This window comes from Dermacentor albipictus, chromosome 7 (genome assembly GCF_038994185.2).
Source record: "Dermacentor albipictus isolate Rhodes 1998 colony chromosome 7, USDA_Dalb.pri_finalv2, whole genome shotgun sequence".
Lineage (NCBI taxonomy): Eukaryota > Metazoa > Arthropoda > Arachnida > Ixodida > Ixodidae > Dermacentor > Dermacentor albipictus.
Window position 1 is genome coordinate 35,859,335 of NC_091827.1, and position 22,125 is coordinate 35,881,459.

Below are 22,125 nucleotides of genomic sequence, written 5' to 3' on the forward strand. Positions count from 1 at the left end.
AGTGGTGCACTTAAGAAACCATTAATTGGATTTTGAAGCCCAATAAATGAATCTAGCCGCATAACATGAGTTTGAAAGTCAGATGAGAACGAAGTAGCTTCCGTGTTCTAAATGAACAAAATGAGATGAAGAAAACGAAGGAATGATAACAGTTCAGTCAGCGGTAGTCACAAGTAAAGATTTATGTGCATTGCAAACCTTCTTGTACGCGTGATTCAATATGGATAAACCGAGAGGTAACCGCTATGCCGAGCGTAGTGCTTTCTTCATTTCAAAGAAAATTCACATATACCCACTACCGGATGACTAAAGTTGAGCAGAGCACGTGTTTATTTGTTGGCGATGATTACTCCGATGATTAGCACGTACACAGAGCGAACGATACGCCGATGAGCGGGCACTGGAACCACTATGTTAACGGGAAGGAAGGACCTAATATTTTGTTTCTATTGCGAACCACTGCTGAAGGAGACCGCAACAATAACGAGGAGAGATGAAATGGGTGGATCCCATGCATATGGTTGAAGCGGTTAAAAGCTAAGCTTCCTTTGATGTTTACTGAAATGTCTTCACCTCCACATCTTCACTTCTATGGAGCTCTGTGCCCCTCGCCCAATGCGGCTCTGGTTCCATTTTGTACACTTGTCTTCTAGCTGTCTCCGTCACTCGGCTACTTCCACTGCCCAGTTCTTCACTTATGTGTTGCGAACCTCTCCATTCTGCGATGCCGACTGCACTTGCAGCCGCCTGTAGCTGACCGACAGAGCGCGCAAGATGGCAAAGGCCACAGGGCCCCTGGACTGAGGGCTCCACCTTTGCCGCGATACCTCCTTCGTGAAAATGAAATGTTTCATTAATGAATTAATTAATTAATTAATTAATTAATTAATTAATTAATTCTGCTTGTCTATTCGGGCACCTAAGCCAACGGAAGATGCCCACTCTACGGGATTGGCCAAGAATGTTCACAATGGCACATGCCCACTTATACACATTCTCAATGACTCAAGTGATATATTTAAACATATATCCAGTGGAACATACATACAATGACCCCAGTTGTTGTATATATACTCTGTAAGACAACCACCAACAAAGTAGGAAAAAGATGGTAGACAACGTTGTTCGAGTGGATTTATTATAAATTTTACTCCCCCTTTACTATTGTCATTGGCGGTCTCACTTTAAAAACGCGGAGATGCAACGCAATGTCTAAATGTCGCAAAACCCGTATGAGTTAGCGAGGTAGCAGCAGTAGCAGACGACACTAGCACATCCTCAAACAGAAAAGGGATATGAAAATAGTGAACCAAATGAGCAAGAAAATCATGTCACATGAAGAGGCGGCAGCGTCAGTTTTGACGCTGTCGCCGTTTAGAGCGATGGCGTTGCCGAACTTGACAAGCTGTAGGTCCAATCGAGAGCTTCCTGGCTCCGATGTCGCAGGTCCTGAAGAAGGAAGTTGAAACGGCATCGACGAATTTTTCCTGGCCACTGCTTCAAGCAAGAAGCGCAAGCCCGAAATCGCATGTAGGGCCACGCTTGCCACCGCGCACATGGGCCTTGACGTGTCAGCGCGAGCAACTACAGCGTACCGAAAAATTACCATCGGACTCTGTTATCAAAGCCCCGCGGCGATCGACAAGTAATCGACGCCCCGCGGCTGCTACTGTCTGGTTTTTATACGCAAGTGGCGTTAACAGATGCAAACGCTTTCATGCTGTACACAGTCTCCTATGTATACGTGGCAGTAGCCTAGAGTAGCCTCAGCCCGCGATGAGGACTGTGCTACGCTGTGAAGTGTGTACGTACGCGTTGCACAGAAACGGTATACGCTGTGCAACCGTCATCATTATCATATTCTTCACAACAACAACAGCTTCCTTTGCCTGCACACCCTATCCCTCTTATCCCCCCAATTCTTTTCCAGACAGCGGAATAGCAGGCTGGCGATGCTTCACTCGGTTCAACCTCTCCAACTTTCTTCCATTAAAAATTGTATTTCTCTTGTCGAGGGAAGAATATTGATGACATGTGCATGCACAGCGCAGTAAGAGGCATACGTAATTACATTTAAGGTTTATTGACGCCGCCAGGAAACTCAACCTCCCGGTTCCGTCGTGGGAGACGCCCACTCCATGAGAGCCCAAAGCTCTCGCGGGCTGCAGGACCTCGAATAAAGTTGATTTCCTTCCTTCCTTATTGTGCCACTGATGCTTGTGCTACAACTTATCTTGGAAAGGAGCAGTTTATAAGGCACGCCGGTGCATACAGAAGATCCCAGGCACTCTTTCTCATCTGCCGAGGGTGACAGGACATTTAAGAAGGCTAAACTTGGCAGTTAACTACGGGCGAGCGAGTGAATAAGCTTTATTTCGGGGACAAAGCTGCTCATGCCCGAAGGTGGGCAGCCACCCTGCTGCAGGTAGCTGTGGCTCTGTGCTGATAGTCTATAGGCCTGTCCACCAGCCGTAGCTGTCTATCAGGACTTGCTCTTGTCAGCTGGGCCTCCCACGAATCTTCTGTAGTTGCTTGCACCTTTATCGAGGACTTTATAACTAAGCGAGATCGGCGTGCAGGTGCAGGTGTGTGTCTGCTTCACAGCAAGCCAGAGCAACAACTCATCGCGGTTCTGTGGCTTTCCCGTTCAGGGCTTTTAATTCCACGACGCCCCTCGGCATCTTTCCCAGCGTGCATTCGCGTGAAACAGAGAACGCGGGGAAATATGGCGGAAATAAAGAAGCGCAAATTATTTATCTTCGTTCAGCAAAATGTCCACCACGGTATATAGCACGTTGACGGAGCCCATGCAGGCGCAGTAGTTTGGGCCGCCCGGCCGAATCCAAAGGGCGTCCCCTATCAGTCACACTTCTTGGAACCCCGAATGTCCTGGCAGATGAATTTCACTATGCCGAAGGCGTCGGAGCCGCATTTTTTTCTCACGTCTCCCAGGTGGACGTTGAAGAGCAGCCAAGCCGCCCGGCGTCGTATAGAGCCGTACTTCCTACGGGCCTTGACGTACTGCGTGCCAAAGCGTGAGTCTCACTCGGTTATGTTCAAACTCTTCAACAACAAAAAAAAAAAATCGCACAGCATTTACACCAAGTGCTTTACGTGGGAAGTACTGTAGTGGACAAATTGTGTCGGGCAGATGAGGGAAAGCTTGTCCCGCGTGACTGGGGTCTAACCCGGCTTGCTAACACACCTGGTATCATGGTAACCTAAGCAGAAGCCAAAAGTGAACGTATCAGTTGTTGCAAGTTGAGACCAAACGCAATATAAGTTTGCATGCATATCAACATACAGCGATGCGAGGTAAAGTAATACTAGTTTAACTTAGGAGTTCGGCACAGATTATTGAGGCGAAAGGAAAGTTGCAATGAAAGTTCTAAGGAAAATATAGGATGGGATTGTACGGTAACGTAAAGCAAGTTCTCGTTATAATAACTCTGCAAAGCTTAAGCAATCTACAGATATCCCCAAATTCTAACGTAGGCCATGGGAATTCCACACATAGGCTACGTCGGCGTTTCGGCATGTCGGAGCGAGTTCTGAGTTGTGGCTAACATGGTGAACTGACTACGAATTAAAGGGACCCTGAAACGATTTTGACGATTTTCTACAAACGTACTGAGTCGTTAGAGTAGGTTCTTCTGATCATTAATTGATGCATCTAAGTGCTCTGCGTAAAGCGTGTAATTTATTATAAGGTTTTAAAAATACACATCGCTGCCGATCGCAGCGCACTGCTCGGCGGAATTTTAAGCCGCCCCTACCCATATGATGCAAATAACCCATATTACGTCACATGGGCGAGCTATCTGATTGGCTGACCAGGGCGCGTGGTCGATAATTTTTCCAACTTTATGGTGAACAAATGATGCTCGTAATAGTTGGAATGTTAGTTACTTTGTTTTTGTAAAAAGAAAATAACTTAAAGAGAATACACAAGAATAGTTTTTTAGTACACTTCAGCACTTCCGGCACACAGCAAGTGTCGTCTGCTTGTGTACTCAACGTACTCCATTTTGACGAGAGCTCCGCGGTCAGAGTCGGTCTCAGTCTTTTCGCGAGCACTATGATTCGACTTTGTTGCCTTGTGGACTGCAAACCTAGCGACCTGCAAACCGCGAGTCCAGTATTAGGGCAAACGCAAGCGCAAGGGGACAGGGTCTGGCCGCTTGACTGTGCCGGGATGAGCCACGAGATGAGCAGAAGGGCAAATGTGAACGGTCTGCACAGTGCAGCCACCTGGTGGCACAGAGCTCAACCATACACAGTAGCAGCAACGAAATGTATTCTTTGCTGCTGGTGTGTATTTTTCGCAGGAGTGTAATCATCAACACGTTGATTTATAAATGTTTAAAATGCTTTACACTTGGTTAGAGCAATATTAGCGCTTTGTTTGACTGGTTAAGCGCTGCGCCAGCAAGTGTCTGGACCGTGCAGACCGATCAGGCTGCTCACGTACGTCTACGCTAAAGTTCCTTCATCAGCTTGAGTTTATGCCTCCAGTCATTTGCCGAAATGACCAGCTTGCCTGTTTTTAGCGGAGTACCGGACACGTTCGGCGCTACGACAGAATGCTCGCAACGGACGCTGCTTCGATAGCTCTCGGTCGACGGCCAAGCGGCTAGCGGAGAGGTCTCGCGCGGGAGGGGGCGTGCTCCTAAACAACCGGAAGTGAGCGATATGACGTCGCATCGTGACGCTGAACCAGTGAAGGCGGAGCTTAGCGCCGCTCGCTCGGCGAGCGAGTTGAGGAGGAAAAGCATAGCTAGGGAGGAGGGTAACTTCTAATCGCTTGCAGCTCCATTAATACGTAACGCTTCACTTAAATTGTGGTGCGAATGTTCTACTTAAGCTGTACCCTACGCGCCTACAAAATTTGTCCGAACCGTTTCAGGGGCCCTTAAGTACTCTCCTAAATACGTCATAACTTAAATAACACTTAATTATTTTTCTTTTTTCTTTTTAGAAATGCATTCTCCGTGGCCAGAAATAAGGGTGAGCAAGTTTTATTTTCCTCCATGTGTAACTGCGTTCGGGGCACTAAGTGGTTAAGGCAACTTACAAAAAAGATAAGAGAGAAATGCCGCCGTGGTGGTGCAGTAACTTGGGTGTTATGCTGGTGAAACCGAGGGTGCGGGTTCAAACCTGGACTGTGGCAGCCGCATTTCGACGAGGGCGATATGCAAAAACACTCATGCACCGACCATCGGCCGAGCGTTAAAGAACCCCAGGTCAGCCAAATTATTCGGAGTCCCCCACGAGAGGGAGCCTCGTAATAATATCGTGGTTTCGGCACGTAGATCTAACTCCAGAATTTAAATTTCATATAAGAAATAAAATGTCGGGTTTAAAGCCCCTGCAAGTGCAGAGTGGGTTATGAAGGGTAATTAAATACTAGAGTCGCGGTGTTATGCCATACACACAACAACGACAACAACAAAAAACACGAGCAAGGGCTCCTAACGACTGATTTATTAGAAAAGATTGCAGGGGAAGGAAAAATCGTTAACGGAAAGGCCCATGGACAAAGAACTAGGTGCGGTACATATATCATGTGTGAATTGTATCCCCCCCCCCCTATGAATACCCTAAAGGCCTTTCAGGGCCTTTAGTGTATTCAAAATAACGAAATAAATTCAGTGGGTGCATGGGCACTGCAGCCCGTCTGCCCGCTCAATACACAGAGGTGAAAACCAAGTGGAAAGGGACGACTACAGCCGCAGATCTTCCTCTAAGAGATAATAAAAAGGGTATCTGGTGCAAGACGATCGATGATTAGTGTATGGATTTGTCTGAACTTCGTGCTTGCGGCTTCAGACGTTCTTCTGGCTTTATTTCACTACGCTCTGTCTACCTGTAATGGTCCAAATTTCGAAGCAATCCTGTTTTTCTAAACACCGAAGGCGATAAGGTGTTCCGACCATGGATAATCACTCTGAATTCCTGCATATATAATGCAATACCTCGATTAAAATGACGACTTTTCAAAGTCATGAAACCGCTTGAAGCCATAGATTTAGGCAAGTTCATGCACTCAATAACCGTCATTCCCATGCTGGCTGAACCGCGATGCTTGAAGCTCACGTCGACACTATAGTGCCAGAGTTCCCTGTAGAATTTCTTAAAACAAACTCTCTGACTGTAGCATGACCTCCGGGATCCGGCGGCGAGCGCCCGATCTCGGAGGTCATGTCTGTAGATTCCAGCAGAAGGTGGTGAGGCGGCAGCTTCTAAAACAGCTTCTAAAACTATAGACCACTCGAAGGAAAGCTTCTGAGGTACACATATGGCATGAAGGCAGCCTCGGAGATCGGGCGGAATCGCGGCGTGGCTTCCGAGATCGGATCTGGAAGGCAGCACAACCGGAGAACGAATCTCTGAGGCAACGGAACGTGCTCACCTTGTCTCGACCCGTGGTGTGGTACTCCGCGAAGGCGACGTGAGTTGTTTTGTTGTCGTTGGTTAAGAACGTCCCGTATATGATGTACGGCTCCTTCAGGAGTTGCTCTGCGGGTTTGGCGCGCGACCTGTTGCCACAGATCTGAAACAAACGCCGGTCGACTATGCGCTCCCATCTCGCTCGCTTATACTGAGTGGAAGTTATAAAACACGAAAACGCAAGTAGCCCGTCTATTCATGCAGCATATGCTGCATACGTAACGTAACGTAACGTAACGTAACGTAACGTAACGTGCATACGTAACGTGCTGCAGATACGTAACGCACGGAAAACAAAGGCAAAAAAAAGAGCAGAGGACGGAGCCACATGTAGTGCTTGACGCCGCAAACCTTGATACATGCTGTAGATTCAGCTGCGCGTGTTTACTACATTCACATTTCATGGCTACTTTAAAAAACGCCTCAACAACGATAGCGCTAGACTAGTGCGTATAGTAAAGGAAAGCGTGGACATATTTGTTAATACGAGTGCGATGCGCTTGCGCTGTATAGACCTAACGTCGTTCATAATTAGAGGATGCGGATACTAAATAAGAAATCTTCCAAATTGGCCATCGTATCTGAAAGGTACACTAAATACAATGGCATGCTTACGTAAAGGCAAGCGACACTCTACATCCCCACGATTTCCATAGTGTGTCTTTCAATAGAGCAGAGTCTTTTTTTAACCAGTTGCGTTTATAAGCTGTAAGTAGTGTCAACCACGGATAATAGAAACGTCATACACGTAATAGTACTTTCTTATGGCGTCTCTCCACATCGTTCATTCAGCACAGTTTCTAGAAATGTGGTACCCTTCCTGTGCCACTAGTCTCCTAGCCACTAGTCTCCTGAAATGCGCTACGTCCTCCAGTAATTGACAGTTTTTGTTCCTAAACCAAAAGGAATTAAGCAAAAAGTTTAAGGTAGTAAAAATAATTGTTAGGTTTAACGTCCCGAAAATTCAGTGGGTTACGAGGGACGGCCGTAGTGGAGTGCTGCGGATTAGCTTTGAACATCTGGGCCTCTTTAACGTGCTCCCCAAAACACGATACACGAGTTCTTTCATTCCTGCTCCTCCACCAGACTGCGGCCACCGCGGCAGGGAATCGAACCAGTGACCTCGTGCTTGGCGGCGCAACGCCGCTGCTCCGATACAGCGGACGTTTCAGGAAAATACTTCGCCAGTCTAAGTGGATTCAATGTTTCTCTCGCGCGTCCCGCTATCCCGGTACTCCTCTGCCCCAGTCAGGCTCAGTTGACGACGAAGGGGCGGGAACTGCGTAGTAGTAGTGGTAGTAGTAGTAGTAGTAGTAGTAGTAGTAGTGGTGGTCCCAGTAGTAGTTCCAACTTACCGCGTCGCGGCTCGTCATGCCAACGCCCGTGCATTTGGAGTAGGCGCTTTCGTTCAGACTGGACGCGTCCTTCTCCAAGACGTAGACCATGGTTCCCATCTCGAACGAGAGTCCCACCAACGTCTTCTCGTTCGCGTACGTCGCGTTCCGGCGCACCAACGGCCAGTGGGTCTCCTGCGTGCGGGATGTACCGATCCAGTATTGTGTTTCGGCATATCTGACGTATTGTTTAGCCAGACTTTTCTTCTCTGCCGTTGTCTCAGTCCGTTAGGTCATGTTTGCTGGTTAGTTACCCGGCAACTCTTTGTGCACCGTGAGCTCATGTTTTTCATATGCTTAACGTTAACCCGAGTAGAAAAAAAGAAACGTGCCCATCCACTTTACTTCGTGTTCACGCATCGTTATATTCTAGGATGTTTTGCTTCGCGTCTCCTGAATTTTGAAGGACGCCCGTTCTGTGTCTCCATGTGCTGCCACGATTGTAATTCTTTCCTGATGCGTACCTTAAGCTGGCCTTCCAACCATCCTTTGATAAGTCTCTAGACCACTTCCGTTTAAACGCAACACCCAGTTCCCGTGCCTAAGCCCGTGAACCATGACTACTTTCCATCCGCCTCGCGGTCAATCACACATGTTATGCCCTCATTGCGTTCAATCTTTTATTAAACCAGAGTTTCTCTTGCTCTTATCCTTGAGTAGTTCATGTTTTCTTCTGTGCATTTCTTTCAATATATGATACAGAGTCCTAGATATTTGTCTTGAATAAACGTGGCTGTTTACCTTCGCTCTTAATGTGCCACGTTATCACACCTAAATAGGCATGATAACGTGGCGAATCGTGGTATGATAATAGGTGAGATAAGAGGCGTCAATTGTGATTTCTCAACATTTAACTTAAATCTGATAGTTCCACTTTCCTGATCAGAAGTGCCATAAATGCCATCAATGCTGATTTTTCTCCGTCAGATTTATAGCATAATTGCGCCCTCTTCTGCACTGAATACCCGCCGCACAAGCCTAATATCTCTTTCGCTTTCCGCTAACAAAACAATGTCGAGGGCATACATTAAACCTGTTAGAAATTGCTTCACCAACGCAACCTTTTGTCCAGCAATTAAATAACTACTTCCATTGTGTGTTCTCTTCGTCTAGTGTTCATGATACCTCAGATAAATCTTTATGCCGTTCATATTTAACTTAAATCATTTGCTTCTATTGGTTCCTATGCGTATCAAGTATTTCATAAATAGCAACGGCAACAAATGGCAATTATAGAGCAAGGTTTTCTCAAGCGCTGATCTCTCTCAGACAGTTTTTTTTTTTTCAATCACGTGCTATCAGCAGTTTATTATTATTATCGAGTAGTTTTTTTTAGTAACGTCATACTGACGTCAACCATACACCAATTTTTTAAGGACGTGCGCAACGTTTTCGTGCCATACCTGTCACAAATATCTACGAAGGCTATGTAAAAATATCTTTTTCTTCTCTTTCTATATGCATACAAACTCCAATTGAACAAATAGGTTATCGTCCATACACCGGATTGTTTGTCACCGTTCTATACCTCTCCCATTGCCTTACTGTTTTCTGCCCACGCTTTAATCTTTTGTGACCCGCATTGTTGACCTGCGTACTTCGGAACATATCGTTAATCAGTGTATGGGATTCAATGATATGATTTGGCTGAATCTCCGCAGCACCAAGCTTTGCCTACTCTGCCACACGTTCACGAATTTGCGTCCTTCGGCTTCTCGGAAATTGCTGCGCGATGCGACTTGTGACGATGCACAAGTCGAACAATACTCACGAAGCTCGGAAACCTAGCCATCGGTGCGCTGACAACATTGGGTGGCGCGGCGTAGCAGTTGTCGCCGCCCTCCATTGCGCTAACCGAGGATATGGCGATGACAATGTCGACCTCGAAAGTGCTGCAACGAGACAGCAGAGCGCGACCACGTACAACAACAGATGTTATTCACGGTTTCCTTAACCTGTCTTCGCTAACCTAATATAACCTTAGCTTACCTTACCTTAGCTTACCTTACCTAACCTAACCCAGCCTAACCTAACCCAACCTGTTCTTGCTCGGGCCGCTTCCACATCTAAGCGTCTAAATGAATTCCAACGGGACGATTAGAAAAGCGACAGCTAAGGAGCCTCATTTTGATGTGGTGTGAAACAGAGATAAAAGGAAAATGTCGGCGAGTCCCCATCCCTGACTTAGAAGATAATGCTCTGCAGTCTGCATACAGGGTTTGCCAGCGAGGATGAACAATAAACTCCCGCGGTTGCTTCCATTCAGGTGCGAAAACTAAACTATTTCACATGCTGCCGCCATTAGGTTGGCCTGCCGATTCAAATCTCGCGCATTACGAATGTGTGCTGACATACAGGAATTCTTTCGTGATATAGACACGCATTTTCAGGTTCTCGTAATTAAAGCGCACACATTTTACCCTGAGCTAGGAAATGATGCACTAATAGTATCCGTGTTTGTCTCACATGAAAGCTGTTTGCATCATCATCATCATCCTGACTACGCCCACTGCAGGGCAAAGGCCTCTCCCATATTTCTCTAACTACCCCGGTCATTTGCTAATTGTGGCTATGCTATCCCTGCAAACTTCTTAATCTCATCCTCCCACCTAACTTTCTGCCGCCCCCTGATACGCTTCCCTTCTCTTGGAGTCCAGTCCGAAACACTAAATGGCCTTCGGCTATCTTCTCTCCTCATTACATGTCCTGCCCATGCCCATTTCTTTTTCTTGATTTGAAATAAGATGTCATCACCTCGCGTTTGTTCCCTCATCCACTCTGCTCTTTTCTTATCCCTTAACGTTACACTCCTCATTCTTCTTTCCATAGCTCGTTGCGCCGTACTCAATTTAAGTAGAACCCTTTTCGTAAGCCGCCAGCTTACTGCCCCGTAGGTGCGTACTGGTAAGACACAGCTGTTACACACTTTTCCTTTGAGGGATAGTGGCAATGTTCATGGTCTGAGAATGCCTGCCACACGCACCCCAGCCCATTCTTATTCTTCTGATTATTTCCTTCTCATTAACCGGATGCGCGGTCACTACCTGCCCTAAGTGAATGTATTTCCTTACTACTTCGAGTGCCTCGCTACCTATCGTAAACTGCTGTTCTCTTTCGAGACTGTTAAATATTACCTTAGTTTTCTGCAGAATAATTTTTAGACCCCTCCTTCTGCTTTGCCTCTCCAGGTCGGTGAGTATTTATTGCAATTGGTCCCCTGAGTTACTAAGCAAGGCAATATCATCAGCGAATCGCAAGTTACTAAGGTATTGTCCATTAACTCATATCCCCATTTCTTCCCAATCCAGGTCCCTGAATATCTCCTGTAAACACGCCGTGAATAGCATTGGAGAGATCGCATCTCCCTTCCTGATGCCCCTGTTTATTGGGATTTCGTTGCTTTGTTTATGGAGGACAACGGAGGCTGTGGAGCCGCTATAGATATCGGTATTTTTACATACGGCTCGTCTACACCTTGATTCCGTAATGCCTCCAAGACTGCTGAGGTGTCGAGTGAATCAAATGCTTTTTCGTAATCAACGAAAGCTATATATAAGGGTTGGTTATATTCCGCACATTTCTCTATCACCTGATTGATAGTGTGAATATGATCTATTAGTGAGTAGCATTTACGAAATCCTGCTTGGTCCTTTGGTTGACAGAAGTCTAAGGTGTTTCCGATTCTATTTGCGATAACCTCAGTAAATAATTTGTAGACAACTGACAGTAAGCTGATCGGTCTATAATTTTTCAAGTCTTTGGCATCTCCTTTCTTATGGATTAAGATTATGTTGGTGTTCTTCCAAGATTTCGGTACGCTCGAGGTCATGAGGAAATTTGCGTACATAAAGTGGCCAGTTTTTCTAGAACAATTTGCCCACCATCCTTCAACAAATCTGCTGTTGCCTGATGCTCCCAAGCTACCTTCCCCCTTTGCATATCTCCCAAGGCTTCCTTTAGTTCTTCCGGCGTTACTTCTGGCATGTCAAATTCCTCTAGACTATCCCCTCTTCCATTATCGTCGTGGATGTCACTGGTGCTGCATAAATATCTGTAGAACTCCTCAGCCACTAGAACTATTTCATCCATATTAGTAATGATATTGCCGGCTTTGTCTCGTAACGCAAACATCTGATTCTTGCCTATTCCTAGTTTCTTCTTCACTGCTTTCAGGCTTCCTCCGTTCCTGAGAGCATGTTTAAATCTATCCATATTATACTTCCTTTTGTCAACTGTCTTACGTTGATTAACTTCGAAAGTTCTGCCAGTTGTATTCTAGCTGTAGGATTAGAGGCTTTCATACATTGGCGTTTCTTAATCAGATCTTTCGTGTCCTGTGACAGCTTACTGGTATGCTGTCTAACGAAGTTACCACCGACGTCTATTTCACACTCATTAATGATGCCCATAAGATTGTCGTTCATTGCTTCAACACTAAGGTCCTTTTCCAGAGTTAAAGCCGAATACCTCTTCTGTAGCTTGATTAGGAATTCCACTATTTTCCCTCTAATCGTTAACTCATTGATCAGCTTCTTATGTACCAGTTTCCTCAAGTCTAGGCTAATTCGAGTTCTTACCATCCTATGGTCACTGCAGCGCGCCTTGCTGAGCACGTCCACATCTTCTATGATGCCAGGGTTATCGCAGAGTATCAAGTTTATTCATTTTTAGTCTCGCCATTTGGGCTCCTCTACGTCCACTTTCGGCTATCCCGCTTGCGGAAGAAGGTATTCATTATCCGCATATTATTCCGTTCTGCAAACTCTACTAATAACTCCCCCCTGCTATTCCTAGACCCATATTCCCCCACTGACTTGTCTCCAGCCTGCTTCTTGCCTACCCTGGGATTGAAGTCGCCCATCAGTATAGTGTATTTTGTTTTTACTTTAGCCATCGCCGATTCCACGTCTTCATAGAAGCCTTCGACCTCCTGGTCATCATGACTGTATGTAGGGGCGTAGACCTGTACGAGCTTCAATTTGTACCTCTTATTAAGTGTCACAACAAGACCTGCCACAATCTCGTTAATGCTATAGAATGTCTGTATGTTACCAGCTATGACTATAATAATCATGAATCCGACTCCTAGTTTTTGTCTCTGCGCTAAGCCCCGGTAACACAGGACGTGTGCGCTTTTGAGCACTGTATATGCTTTTGTCCTCCTAACATCACTGAGCCCCAGTATATCCCATTTACTGCCCGCTAATTCTTCCAATAGCACTGCTAGACTCGCTTCACTAGATAATGTTCTAGGGTTGAATGTTGCCAGGTTCAGATTCCAATGGCGGCCTGTTCGGACCCAGAGATTCTTAGCACTCTCGGAGTCGTCACAGGTCTGACCACCGCCGTGATCAGTTGCTTCGCAGCTGCTGGGGACTAAGGGCGGGGTTTTATTGTTTTATTCATACAGGAGGTTGTGGCCAAGTACTGCACCAAAGTGGCCAATCCTGCTCTGGTGAGGGAGTGAGTTACCGGTTCTGGTCACCGGGATGAGGTGGCACTCCAGGCCTGTTTATGCAATTATCTACACGCGGAATGATTTTTTAGCTGTTTGTAGGTGCAGTTCAATTCTTTTTTTCTCGAGCCACTCAACTCGGGCTGTAAGAGATTAAACCAGGCAATAAACTAAGCAGCGCATTGAAGACAAGCAGGTCATTTTCACGTCAACATGCCATTCGCGACGGAGGATGCCATGATTGAGCTGCTAAGTTATCATTGGCTTAGACGGTGGAGTTGTAAAAACTAACTGGTTATTCACTCTGAGACTGGTTATAAGACACTTAAAGGATCAGTCAAAGTCAATTAGATGTGCCTGTCGTGTCGAGCTTACTTGACGACACTCTTGATGATCTGGTGGTAGTCGTGCATAAAACCCATCGGGCTGTAGTCGAGCGATCCAATCGCAATGGCGGTCTTCTTATCTGGATCGGCGCCCTGGATGTCCTTGAGTGCCTGACGCGAGAGGAAAAAAAAAGCGTTCGTTCCCTTCCCTACGTTTCTTGCTCACGTGTGCTCATGTATATATTATGGTGCTTTCAAGAGGGTTGCTACTGTTAATCAGGTCATCGTGTGCAGTTGTTGTGCCCGTCGACTGCCCAAGGTCGCACAGACGCGCTATTTCTCATTGTGAATGGATACGTGGTTGAAATGGGAACCTATAATAAGGCATATATTGTTACGTTATGAATACTACTTCAGCCTGTGTGCGCACCTATCATATAGTCTCTGGCTAGGACACCTGGAGGGTCATCTGGCACTGCTCTGTCGTCGTATGTACCGGAATGCTACGATATGGCGTCTTCGAATCGGCATTGTTCTTGGACAGCCAGGGCACCTCGAAGACGCGTCTGGCTGACTACGTTCCGTCTGCCAGTATGGTTTACTTTCTACTAAAACAGCACGTAAAGAGATGTTTTAACTTTACTCTCACGCAACAACGTGGTTTTATGCGAAGCATATTACGAGAGCTCAACCCAGCTCCTCAGGCGCGGCGGTGTCGCCTTGAAACCACGTGACACCGTGACGTGCACAAGACACAAGACGGGCTGGGTGGGAATCGAACCAGGGTCTCCGGAGTGTGGGACGGAGACGCTACCACTGAGCCACGAGTACGATGCTTCAAAGCGGTACAAAAGCGCCTCTAGTGAATGCGGTGTTGCCTTAGAAACGAGCTGTTTCTAAGGCGTGCGTCTCTTGCTCAGGCGCACATTTCGTTGCCGCGCCGAACGCTGCTTTGCTCGACGCTCACCGCGTCCAATGCGGGGCGCGTAGTCGCTGCCCTGTAGCCCATTTTGTCTTACACCCCTTGGCGGGTCGACGGGAACGCTGTCGCGTTCCACTCTTGAAGGCGAAGCAGTAATGCATGAGTTGTTTCTTCGTCTAACCGAACCAAATATAGCCAAGCAACAGCAGTTCACCAGGCTAAACAGTGGTTCAACAACTAAAATAAAGGCTAGTATGCTTCGCATCCTGGGCTTAACCTTACCTAAGCCACAGCCATTTTTTTTCGATCGTCAGGACTTGTGCTTGGATGTACAATTTATAGGAAACTTGAATAGTATCGGCGGGCCACTAAAGTTGGCGGACAGGCGACAAGGTCCGCGTTCGCTTTTCAGTCTTTTCATCTGTTTCAGCTTTTCTTCACTGGGTTACACACTGCAGCTGGTGAGAATAAGCTTCATTAAACGACGTAATACGGGTGAATGAAACACATTTTATAAAGATTTGATTTCTTAGAACACATCGTGTCTGTGCAGTCATGTTCGCATTTTAGGTGTAGCCTCGCTCAATACAGGCCAACACAAGCCCCCCCCTCCCCCTCCCCGCCCCACACCCATATGCCGTCGTCCCCACTGTAATATCCAGTTTCGGTATCCAGTTTCGGTTTTGAATGGTTATGATCGCAGGCGCCGTTGCGCGCCTAACGCTGTAAGTGTGCCCTGATGTATTTCCTTTCCCCTCTTCGGAATAAACGGATTCTTTGTCTGGTCCCCGACTCCAGCAGCCTGGCTCTTCTTTTGCGGCGCTTCGAGTCCCTGCCGTTAGGCCTCATACCGCAGGTCTCCCGTCCGGCCACCCCGTCGAAGTTATGTTACCCCCATGAAAGCACAGCAATCGTTAGAAGAAAAAAAAAACTCGCATAAACGGTGACGCCACGTTTTCCTCTATAGGTAATATAGCGAGAAACCCCGCGATAAATATGCTTACGTTCCAGAATTCACTGGAATGGTAGAGACACGCGGCCGCCGTCTTGCGAGATGTGATCCAGCGCATGACCTGACGGGGCTTTCGTCGCCACGACTATGTTCTGCCTTCCGGCATAATTGTTTTTATGACAACATAATCACTAAGCAATTGTTTTTTTTTATTTTTCCAGCGAGTACTGTGTCAAACAACATAATAAACGTTTCTACCGCTGAGGCCTCCGAGATTGTGACGGCGGTCGCAATCACGAAGGTCACGCTAACGCCCCGTTTAAATGGAGAAAGCGTCAAAGGATGTCGCTACAAGCGCTTCTGCTTTCCACAGGCTGCTGCCACTCGAAATTTCTACACTTACTTCTCTAGTAAGCATGTGTACATGGACCAACTGTTCACTGCATCGTACTAATACAAAGCTGTGGACAGCGTATTCGCAACACCGCTCACTCACCTTGATAATTAGCTTCATGGCCGCCACTATTGTGTGCAGTTCACTAGGTTTTGTGACGATATTGAGCAAGCCGTACTGTTGGATGTTGTTCTCGGCCAGTGCGGCGAGTGCCGGCCTGGCAGCAAGTATCTGCTCCACGGCGATGTAACTGGAACAAAAGACCGCGAATGCTATGGGATGAAATGCGTAATTTTGGCCGAGGAAGAAAAGTTGGCACCACTGTCTAGGCCATGCGTGCCGCAACAAGCTAGTTGGCCAGTCTTGCGCGATGGTGGATTGTGGATTCCGAGTTGGCAAGGGGAACAAAAAAAAATTTTGCTGTCGTAACGATGGAAATCGTCGCATGTTGTGATCCATTACTATTGTCGACAGAAAAGAAAAAGTGTAAACCAAGTGTCCACGCCAAAGAAGACAGGGTCGACATACATGGTGGCCCAAATTTTGATGATTCAATGTCGACTGTACGTCTCTATTGCGTCTCCTTTTCAAGTTCATTATTCACTGATTTCTTACTTATTCTTATTGTATTTCACGGGCAATTGCGTCGACCTTGACCTGTTGAGCATGGGCACTAGGTTGACAGGGGCGTAGCCAGAGGGGTACGCCGGACGCCTCAACCCCCCCCCCCCCTCCCACCGCCCCTTCTCGGAAATTCTGATTCGACGATCCGCAAACTTTTTACGCTGACTACACCGCCAGCATTCATGGAGTGACTGAACCATCTCTGGAGAAATGTCCGTATACAGTATACCGCTGTGAGTGGTTTCCCTCTAGGATGTCTATTTAGAAAAGCTATTTATTTATTTATTTATTTATTTATTTATTTATTTATTTATTTATTTATTTATTTATTTATTTATTTATTTATTTCATGTACCCTCAGGGCCATTGGCATTGGAGAGGGTAGTGGTTACAGGCATACAAAACAAGGAAAACAGGAAATGTGATACAAGGAATAGGAGTATTGCAATCAAAGTTATCAAGTGTGTCTACTCATACAATATTAGCTAAGGCGTTCTTGAAAAGCTGGTAATCTTTGATGGTGGCTGTCAGTGCGGGAAGGTGATTCCACTCTACTGCTGTACGAGGTATAAATGACTGGAAGAAAGCGTTAGTTCTACAAAATGGAACACCGACCTTGTAGGCATGATCTAATCGAGATGATAGGTGACGTGGGGGAGGGATTAATTCGCTACGCAGGTGTGGGTGATGAAACATCTTATGGAACAGACAGATACGAAACGCTTTGCGACGTGAGGCTAGGGATGGTAGATTAAGGCTTGATTTCATTGAAGATATGCTAGCGGTCCTGTTATAGTTGGAAAGAATGAAGCGAACCGAGCGAATGAAGCGAACAATAGCCTTGCAAGCTACAGTCGCTAAGAATATCATACGGAGGCCGCTAGAAGAATTTCGTAGTAAGGCCGCCTAAGGGCTATCGGGCGACGTTGTGTACACGCGTTTCCTCCAGCATGCCAGTGGTGGGCATATAACACGTCGACTTATGCAAATTTTGTCCGTTTGGCTTGACGCAGCCTTCTGTTACTTGTGCTATTCAGGACGAAGTCAAAATTCTGTCGTATTGTTGAATTAGCCCTCTCGTCCCGATGTCTGATTGGTTGACGGGCTTCTTTCCTTGCCTCGAAATACCGACATGACGTAATTCAACGACACGGCGGAATTTCACGGCGTGCACAATGGCGTCCCCTGATCGCTATTTTTTAACACAGTCTCCCATTGCAAATTTGTCTTACGGGAATGATTATCGTCACTTAGCCTCTAATTCACACATGCTCCATCGGTGTCCTTGGAGCATTACAAATAAAGAACAGTATAAATAGAAAAACAACCCCTCATGGTTGATGATACTGTCCAATAGTCATCTACTATAGACCTAGTGGTATGCATGATGACAAGTGCTGGCGAACCCTTAAAAATGCTCTCATAATTGTGACGTGAATACGTGAATAGTGGTTACAGGCATACAAAACAAGGAAAACAGGAAATGTGATACAAGGAATAGGAGTATTGCAATCAAAGTTATCAAGTGTGTCTACTCATACAATATTAGCTAAGGCGTTCTTGAAAAGCTGGTAATGGTTCGCGAATTTGAAAACATTACAAAGTTGTGTATTCAACGCTTTGTTCCGTTAAAAAGTAAGAAAAGAAATTGTGCCTTCCCTTGCTTGGATGATTAGATAAATTTTGCAATTATTACGCCGCGTTAGAAGACTGAGACGCTCAAAACGCAGTAATGACACTGATGCAATTGCTAGATTCACCTCTGCCAAAGAGGAAATAGATTTGAATATGAATGCGGCCAACGATTTTTTTCTTTCATGTCGAGCTGCCAGGATTTCTAAGAAATTATCCTCGGAAGTTCTGACGTTTTGTCATGCCTACTACTGATTCTTCACCTTCATTGACTATCAGTGATGAAACTATAAACGATCCTGCACGCGTCTCCAATGCATCCAATGAATCTTTCCATTCGGTGTACGCAAACGATTCTCATGTCTACCCTGCTTTTGATAATGATTAGGATTTTTCTATTTCCGACATTTCAGTTGACGTTAATGTCGTTCTTAATTTGATTTTAAATCTAGACACGAAAAAGTCTAGTGGCTCCGAGAACATTCCGAATCCGTTTTTACTTCGCTATTCACAATGGACATCACGCTATCTTGAAATTATATTCAATAAGTCTCTAGATACAGGAATCGTTCCTTCATCATGGACACTTGCAAGAGTAATACCCTTGTATAAATCAGGCAAGAAGACAGATGTAACGAATTAGAGACCAATTTCTTTAACTTCCCCATCGTGCAAAATGCTGGAACATATTATTTACAAACACATAATATATTTTCTTGAGTCGAACAACATTCTAACTAATGTTCAGCACGGCTTTAGACGTGGTTTCAGTACTGTCACGCAGTTAACAGACTTCACCCATGACATCGCTTATCAACTGGATATCGGTAAACAGATTGATGCTATCTTCATTGATTTTTGTAAAGTTTTTGATTCACTACTTCATTCTCACCTCTTGCAAAAATTAAATGCAATACTAAAATATTCCCGTCTGGTCGATTGGATTGCTAGTTTCCTTTCTAACCGGTCCCAATACGTCGACATTAGTTCTGCAAGGTCATCCTTACTTGAAGTAGGCTACGGGTTTCCTCAAGGATCCGTCCTGGGCCCTTTATTGTATTTAATTTATGTCAATGACCTCCCAAAACTTGTTTCCTCCAATATTCGTCTTTATGCTGACGATTGCGTCTTATACGACGTGACTGACTGTGCGAATAGTTCTAAGCGATTAAGCGATTCCTTTGTCTCTTTCACTGCTTGGTGTGAAAAATGGAAAATGAACATAAAAAAAAACGGTTGTTTTGTCCTTCACGAAAAGAGCAGCACCTGTAATTGCGACATATTCCTTGAATGGGTCAGCTTTAACCAGATTTCGACAATACAAATACCTTGGCGAAACATTTACTCACGATCTCTCATGGACTACACACATTAACCAAACATGTTCAAAGGCACTAAAACAACTTGGATACCTACGTCGTACTATGCAAAAGGCTCCGAAAGCAATTAAACTTTTACATCTATAAAACTCTTGTTCGCCCTGTTATCGATTATGCCGAAACAGTCTGGTCACCACATAACCAAAACCGCATAATCAAACTAGAAGCAGTTCAAAAAAAAGCCGTCCGTTTCATTTTACACCGGTGTGACCGCTATTTTTTCACCCTCGTCTGCCCTCCCTACGCTGAAACTAACGTTACTTTCATTACGTCGTGATGTGGAATTATTAAAATTTTTGCACAACATAATTAACAAGTCCTATCACACTTCAAACACAGCTTGCACATCTTTCACGAAGCCTTCTTGCACGCGTAATTTCCACGAGCTTAATCTTAACCCTCTCTGTGCCCGTACAAATACTTTCAAGTAGAGCTTCTTTCCCCGCACAATAGAAGTAGGGAATTCCTTACCTGGCTGCCTTCGTTCATTCCCGATAGGCGAATTCGAAAGTACTCTACATGAAAACCAGTATGTGTAACTACTTAACTCAGCTTTAGTTTATACTTTATGTGTGCGGATTGCTGTGTCGTTGCTTTTTATGAATCGATGCAAAGAATTTGTAAGATGTTGTATTGTAACGATGTTGTAAGAGTCATTGTTGATTTCACTTTATTTTTGTTCAACACTGTTTTTACCCACTCCTGCAACAGCCCTCCTATGGGGCTGCAGTATGTACAAATAAAATTAATAAAATAATTAAGTGATAGAACGGCGTAATTCTGAGCGTACAGCCCCCAACTGCTCTGCACAAACGCCCTGAGGCAATAACGGTCCGGAACACAGCTGATCCACAAGGAATAAACCACAGTTCGTTTTCTATCAGTGAAGCAATGCCAAATCATATAAATATTCTTGCACTGTACCCATGATTGCAAAGTTTCGGTTTAGCAGTCGCAGCTGCTGCGTACACAGGTGTGTTTCTACAGATCACATTTAGTAGCGCCTTCTGTATGCGCTACAATTCGGTCAACACTCAAGGGTTTTCTGTGGTGATCTAGCGGCGTTCCTCAGCGCCATCTTGTGAAGCGCTCTAGAATCACGATAAAACGAAACTACGCAGTCACCGCCACCGCATGCATCGCCAACCCTGGAGCCCACCAATGTGCAAGGTCTCACTGACGCTCGGTACCGGTAACGGGATCTCGCGAGAGCGCTTCGCGAGAGGCTGCAAAGCGCGCCAGCAGGCAATAGGTGCATGCGTATGCGCACTCAACGCGTCAGGTTCACACTTTAATAGGTTCCTAGGTGAGCATGCGCAGCCGTCAATGCGCTGCTCGAACGAGTGCGCAAGGCCGTTGCATGCGCTAAGCCGAGGCTGCATATTCTCGCGATGGTCGAACAATTGTACGGACTCACGGACTCTGTGAGCACTGTTCTACACAGATGTTCCTCACAGGTTTCGGTCCACTCACCGGTGGTCGAAAGCGACTCCCGGCTTGACCGTGGTATAGTTCTTGGCCATCGTCTGGAACATCTCCCAGCTGGCTTGAACGAGCGAGGCGCGTATTTGGCTTTCCACGATGACGACGTCCGTGTAATAGACGTACTGGCACGGCCCTTTGGGCGGGTACATAGTAGACGTGACGGCAGTATGGCCCACTGTGCACAGTATTTCCTTCGCTGAAACAGAACAAAACTAGTCAGGTCGACCCCCATGAAAGAAAAACACTTTACACATTCTCTGTCTCTCCCGAATTTTAGCGTAGTAAGTGGTGCTTCTCGAAATTTGTGAGGCTCCGGACAAGAGAGAGAGCTTTTAAAGCGAATGGCTGTCTTTGGCTTCCTTTTTGCCCGATCATTCGCGGTGGTCAGAAACTCGTCGCCGATACAAAGGCGCAACCAGTCCGGGGAATGTTTCTTCCCGACCGCCCAGTGTTATAGCGTTATGAGGTTCTTGCACGAGAGCCTTGTTGGCATCCGAAGGTATACATGCTGCGGTGCGGCGCTTTGCAAGGAAAGCCGTCTTCTCCTTCCGCTCTCCCTACCCCCCCCCCCCCTTTCCCGCGGCTGCGGGGCTGCGTCATATAAGGTGTTGTTGGTCCTGTAGGAGAATGACTCCTGCGGCGGGAGAGGAAATACATTCCGGAAGTCTCGCAGAACTTGCCTCCTACCAAGAAAACACAGTTCCATGCAGAGAAGACCGCGACCGAAGAGAGCCCATTCCTCTACCGCAATTCAAATTTCCCTAGGGGGTGTACGGTGGCGCGATTAAAAAACCTGACAAAAGAAGACACACAGGGACACCGTACACCCCTTGAATATGCATTAGCAACAAGCCCACATTGCAACCCTCGTCAAATTTCCCGCCACGAGTGAGGTGGCGTGACGCTGCAGACGTCATCGTTGCTTTTGCGGTACACCGTCAGTGAGTAAAACGGCTTTTTTTTTCTAATTTGGGGTTTTACGTGCCGAAACCACGATTTGATTATGAGGCATGCCGTAGTGAGCGACTCCGAATTAATTTGGATCACCTGGGGCTCTTTAACCTGCACCCACTGCATGGTATACAAGGGTGTTCTTGCATTTCACCCCATGG

At 46.1% G+C, this 22,125-nt stretch overlaps 1 protein-coding gene across 1 annotated transcript in view; it reads right to left on the reverse strand.

Annotated features, from left to right (window-relative positions):
- Positions 1–2,065: 2,065 nt before the first annotated feature.
- The window catches only part of LOC135905714 (uncharacterized), a 32,135-nt gene continuing 12,075 nt past the window's right edge, over positions 2,066–22,125 (reverse strand). Inside the window, exons 7-13 of the mRNA XM_070521198.1 lie at positions 21,002–21,209; positions 15,996–16,143; positions 13,675–13,796; positions 9,616–9,736; positions 7,806–7,979; positions 6,413–6,553; positions 2,066–3,021 (exon numbers count right to left, since the gene is read on the reverse strand). Coding sequence (XP_070377299.1) covers positions 2,860–3,021; positions 6,413–6,553; positions 7,806–7,979; positions 9,616–9,736; positions 13,675–13,796; positions 15,996–16,143; positions 21,002–21,209 — 1,076 coding nt within the window. The 3' untranslated portion in view covers positions 2,066–2,859. The remainder of the gene's footprint in view (positions 3,022–6,412; positions 6,554–7,805; positions 7,980–9,615; positions 9,737–13,674; positions 13,797–15,995; positions 16,144–21,001; positions 21,210–22,125) is intronic.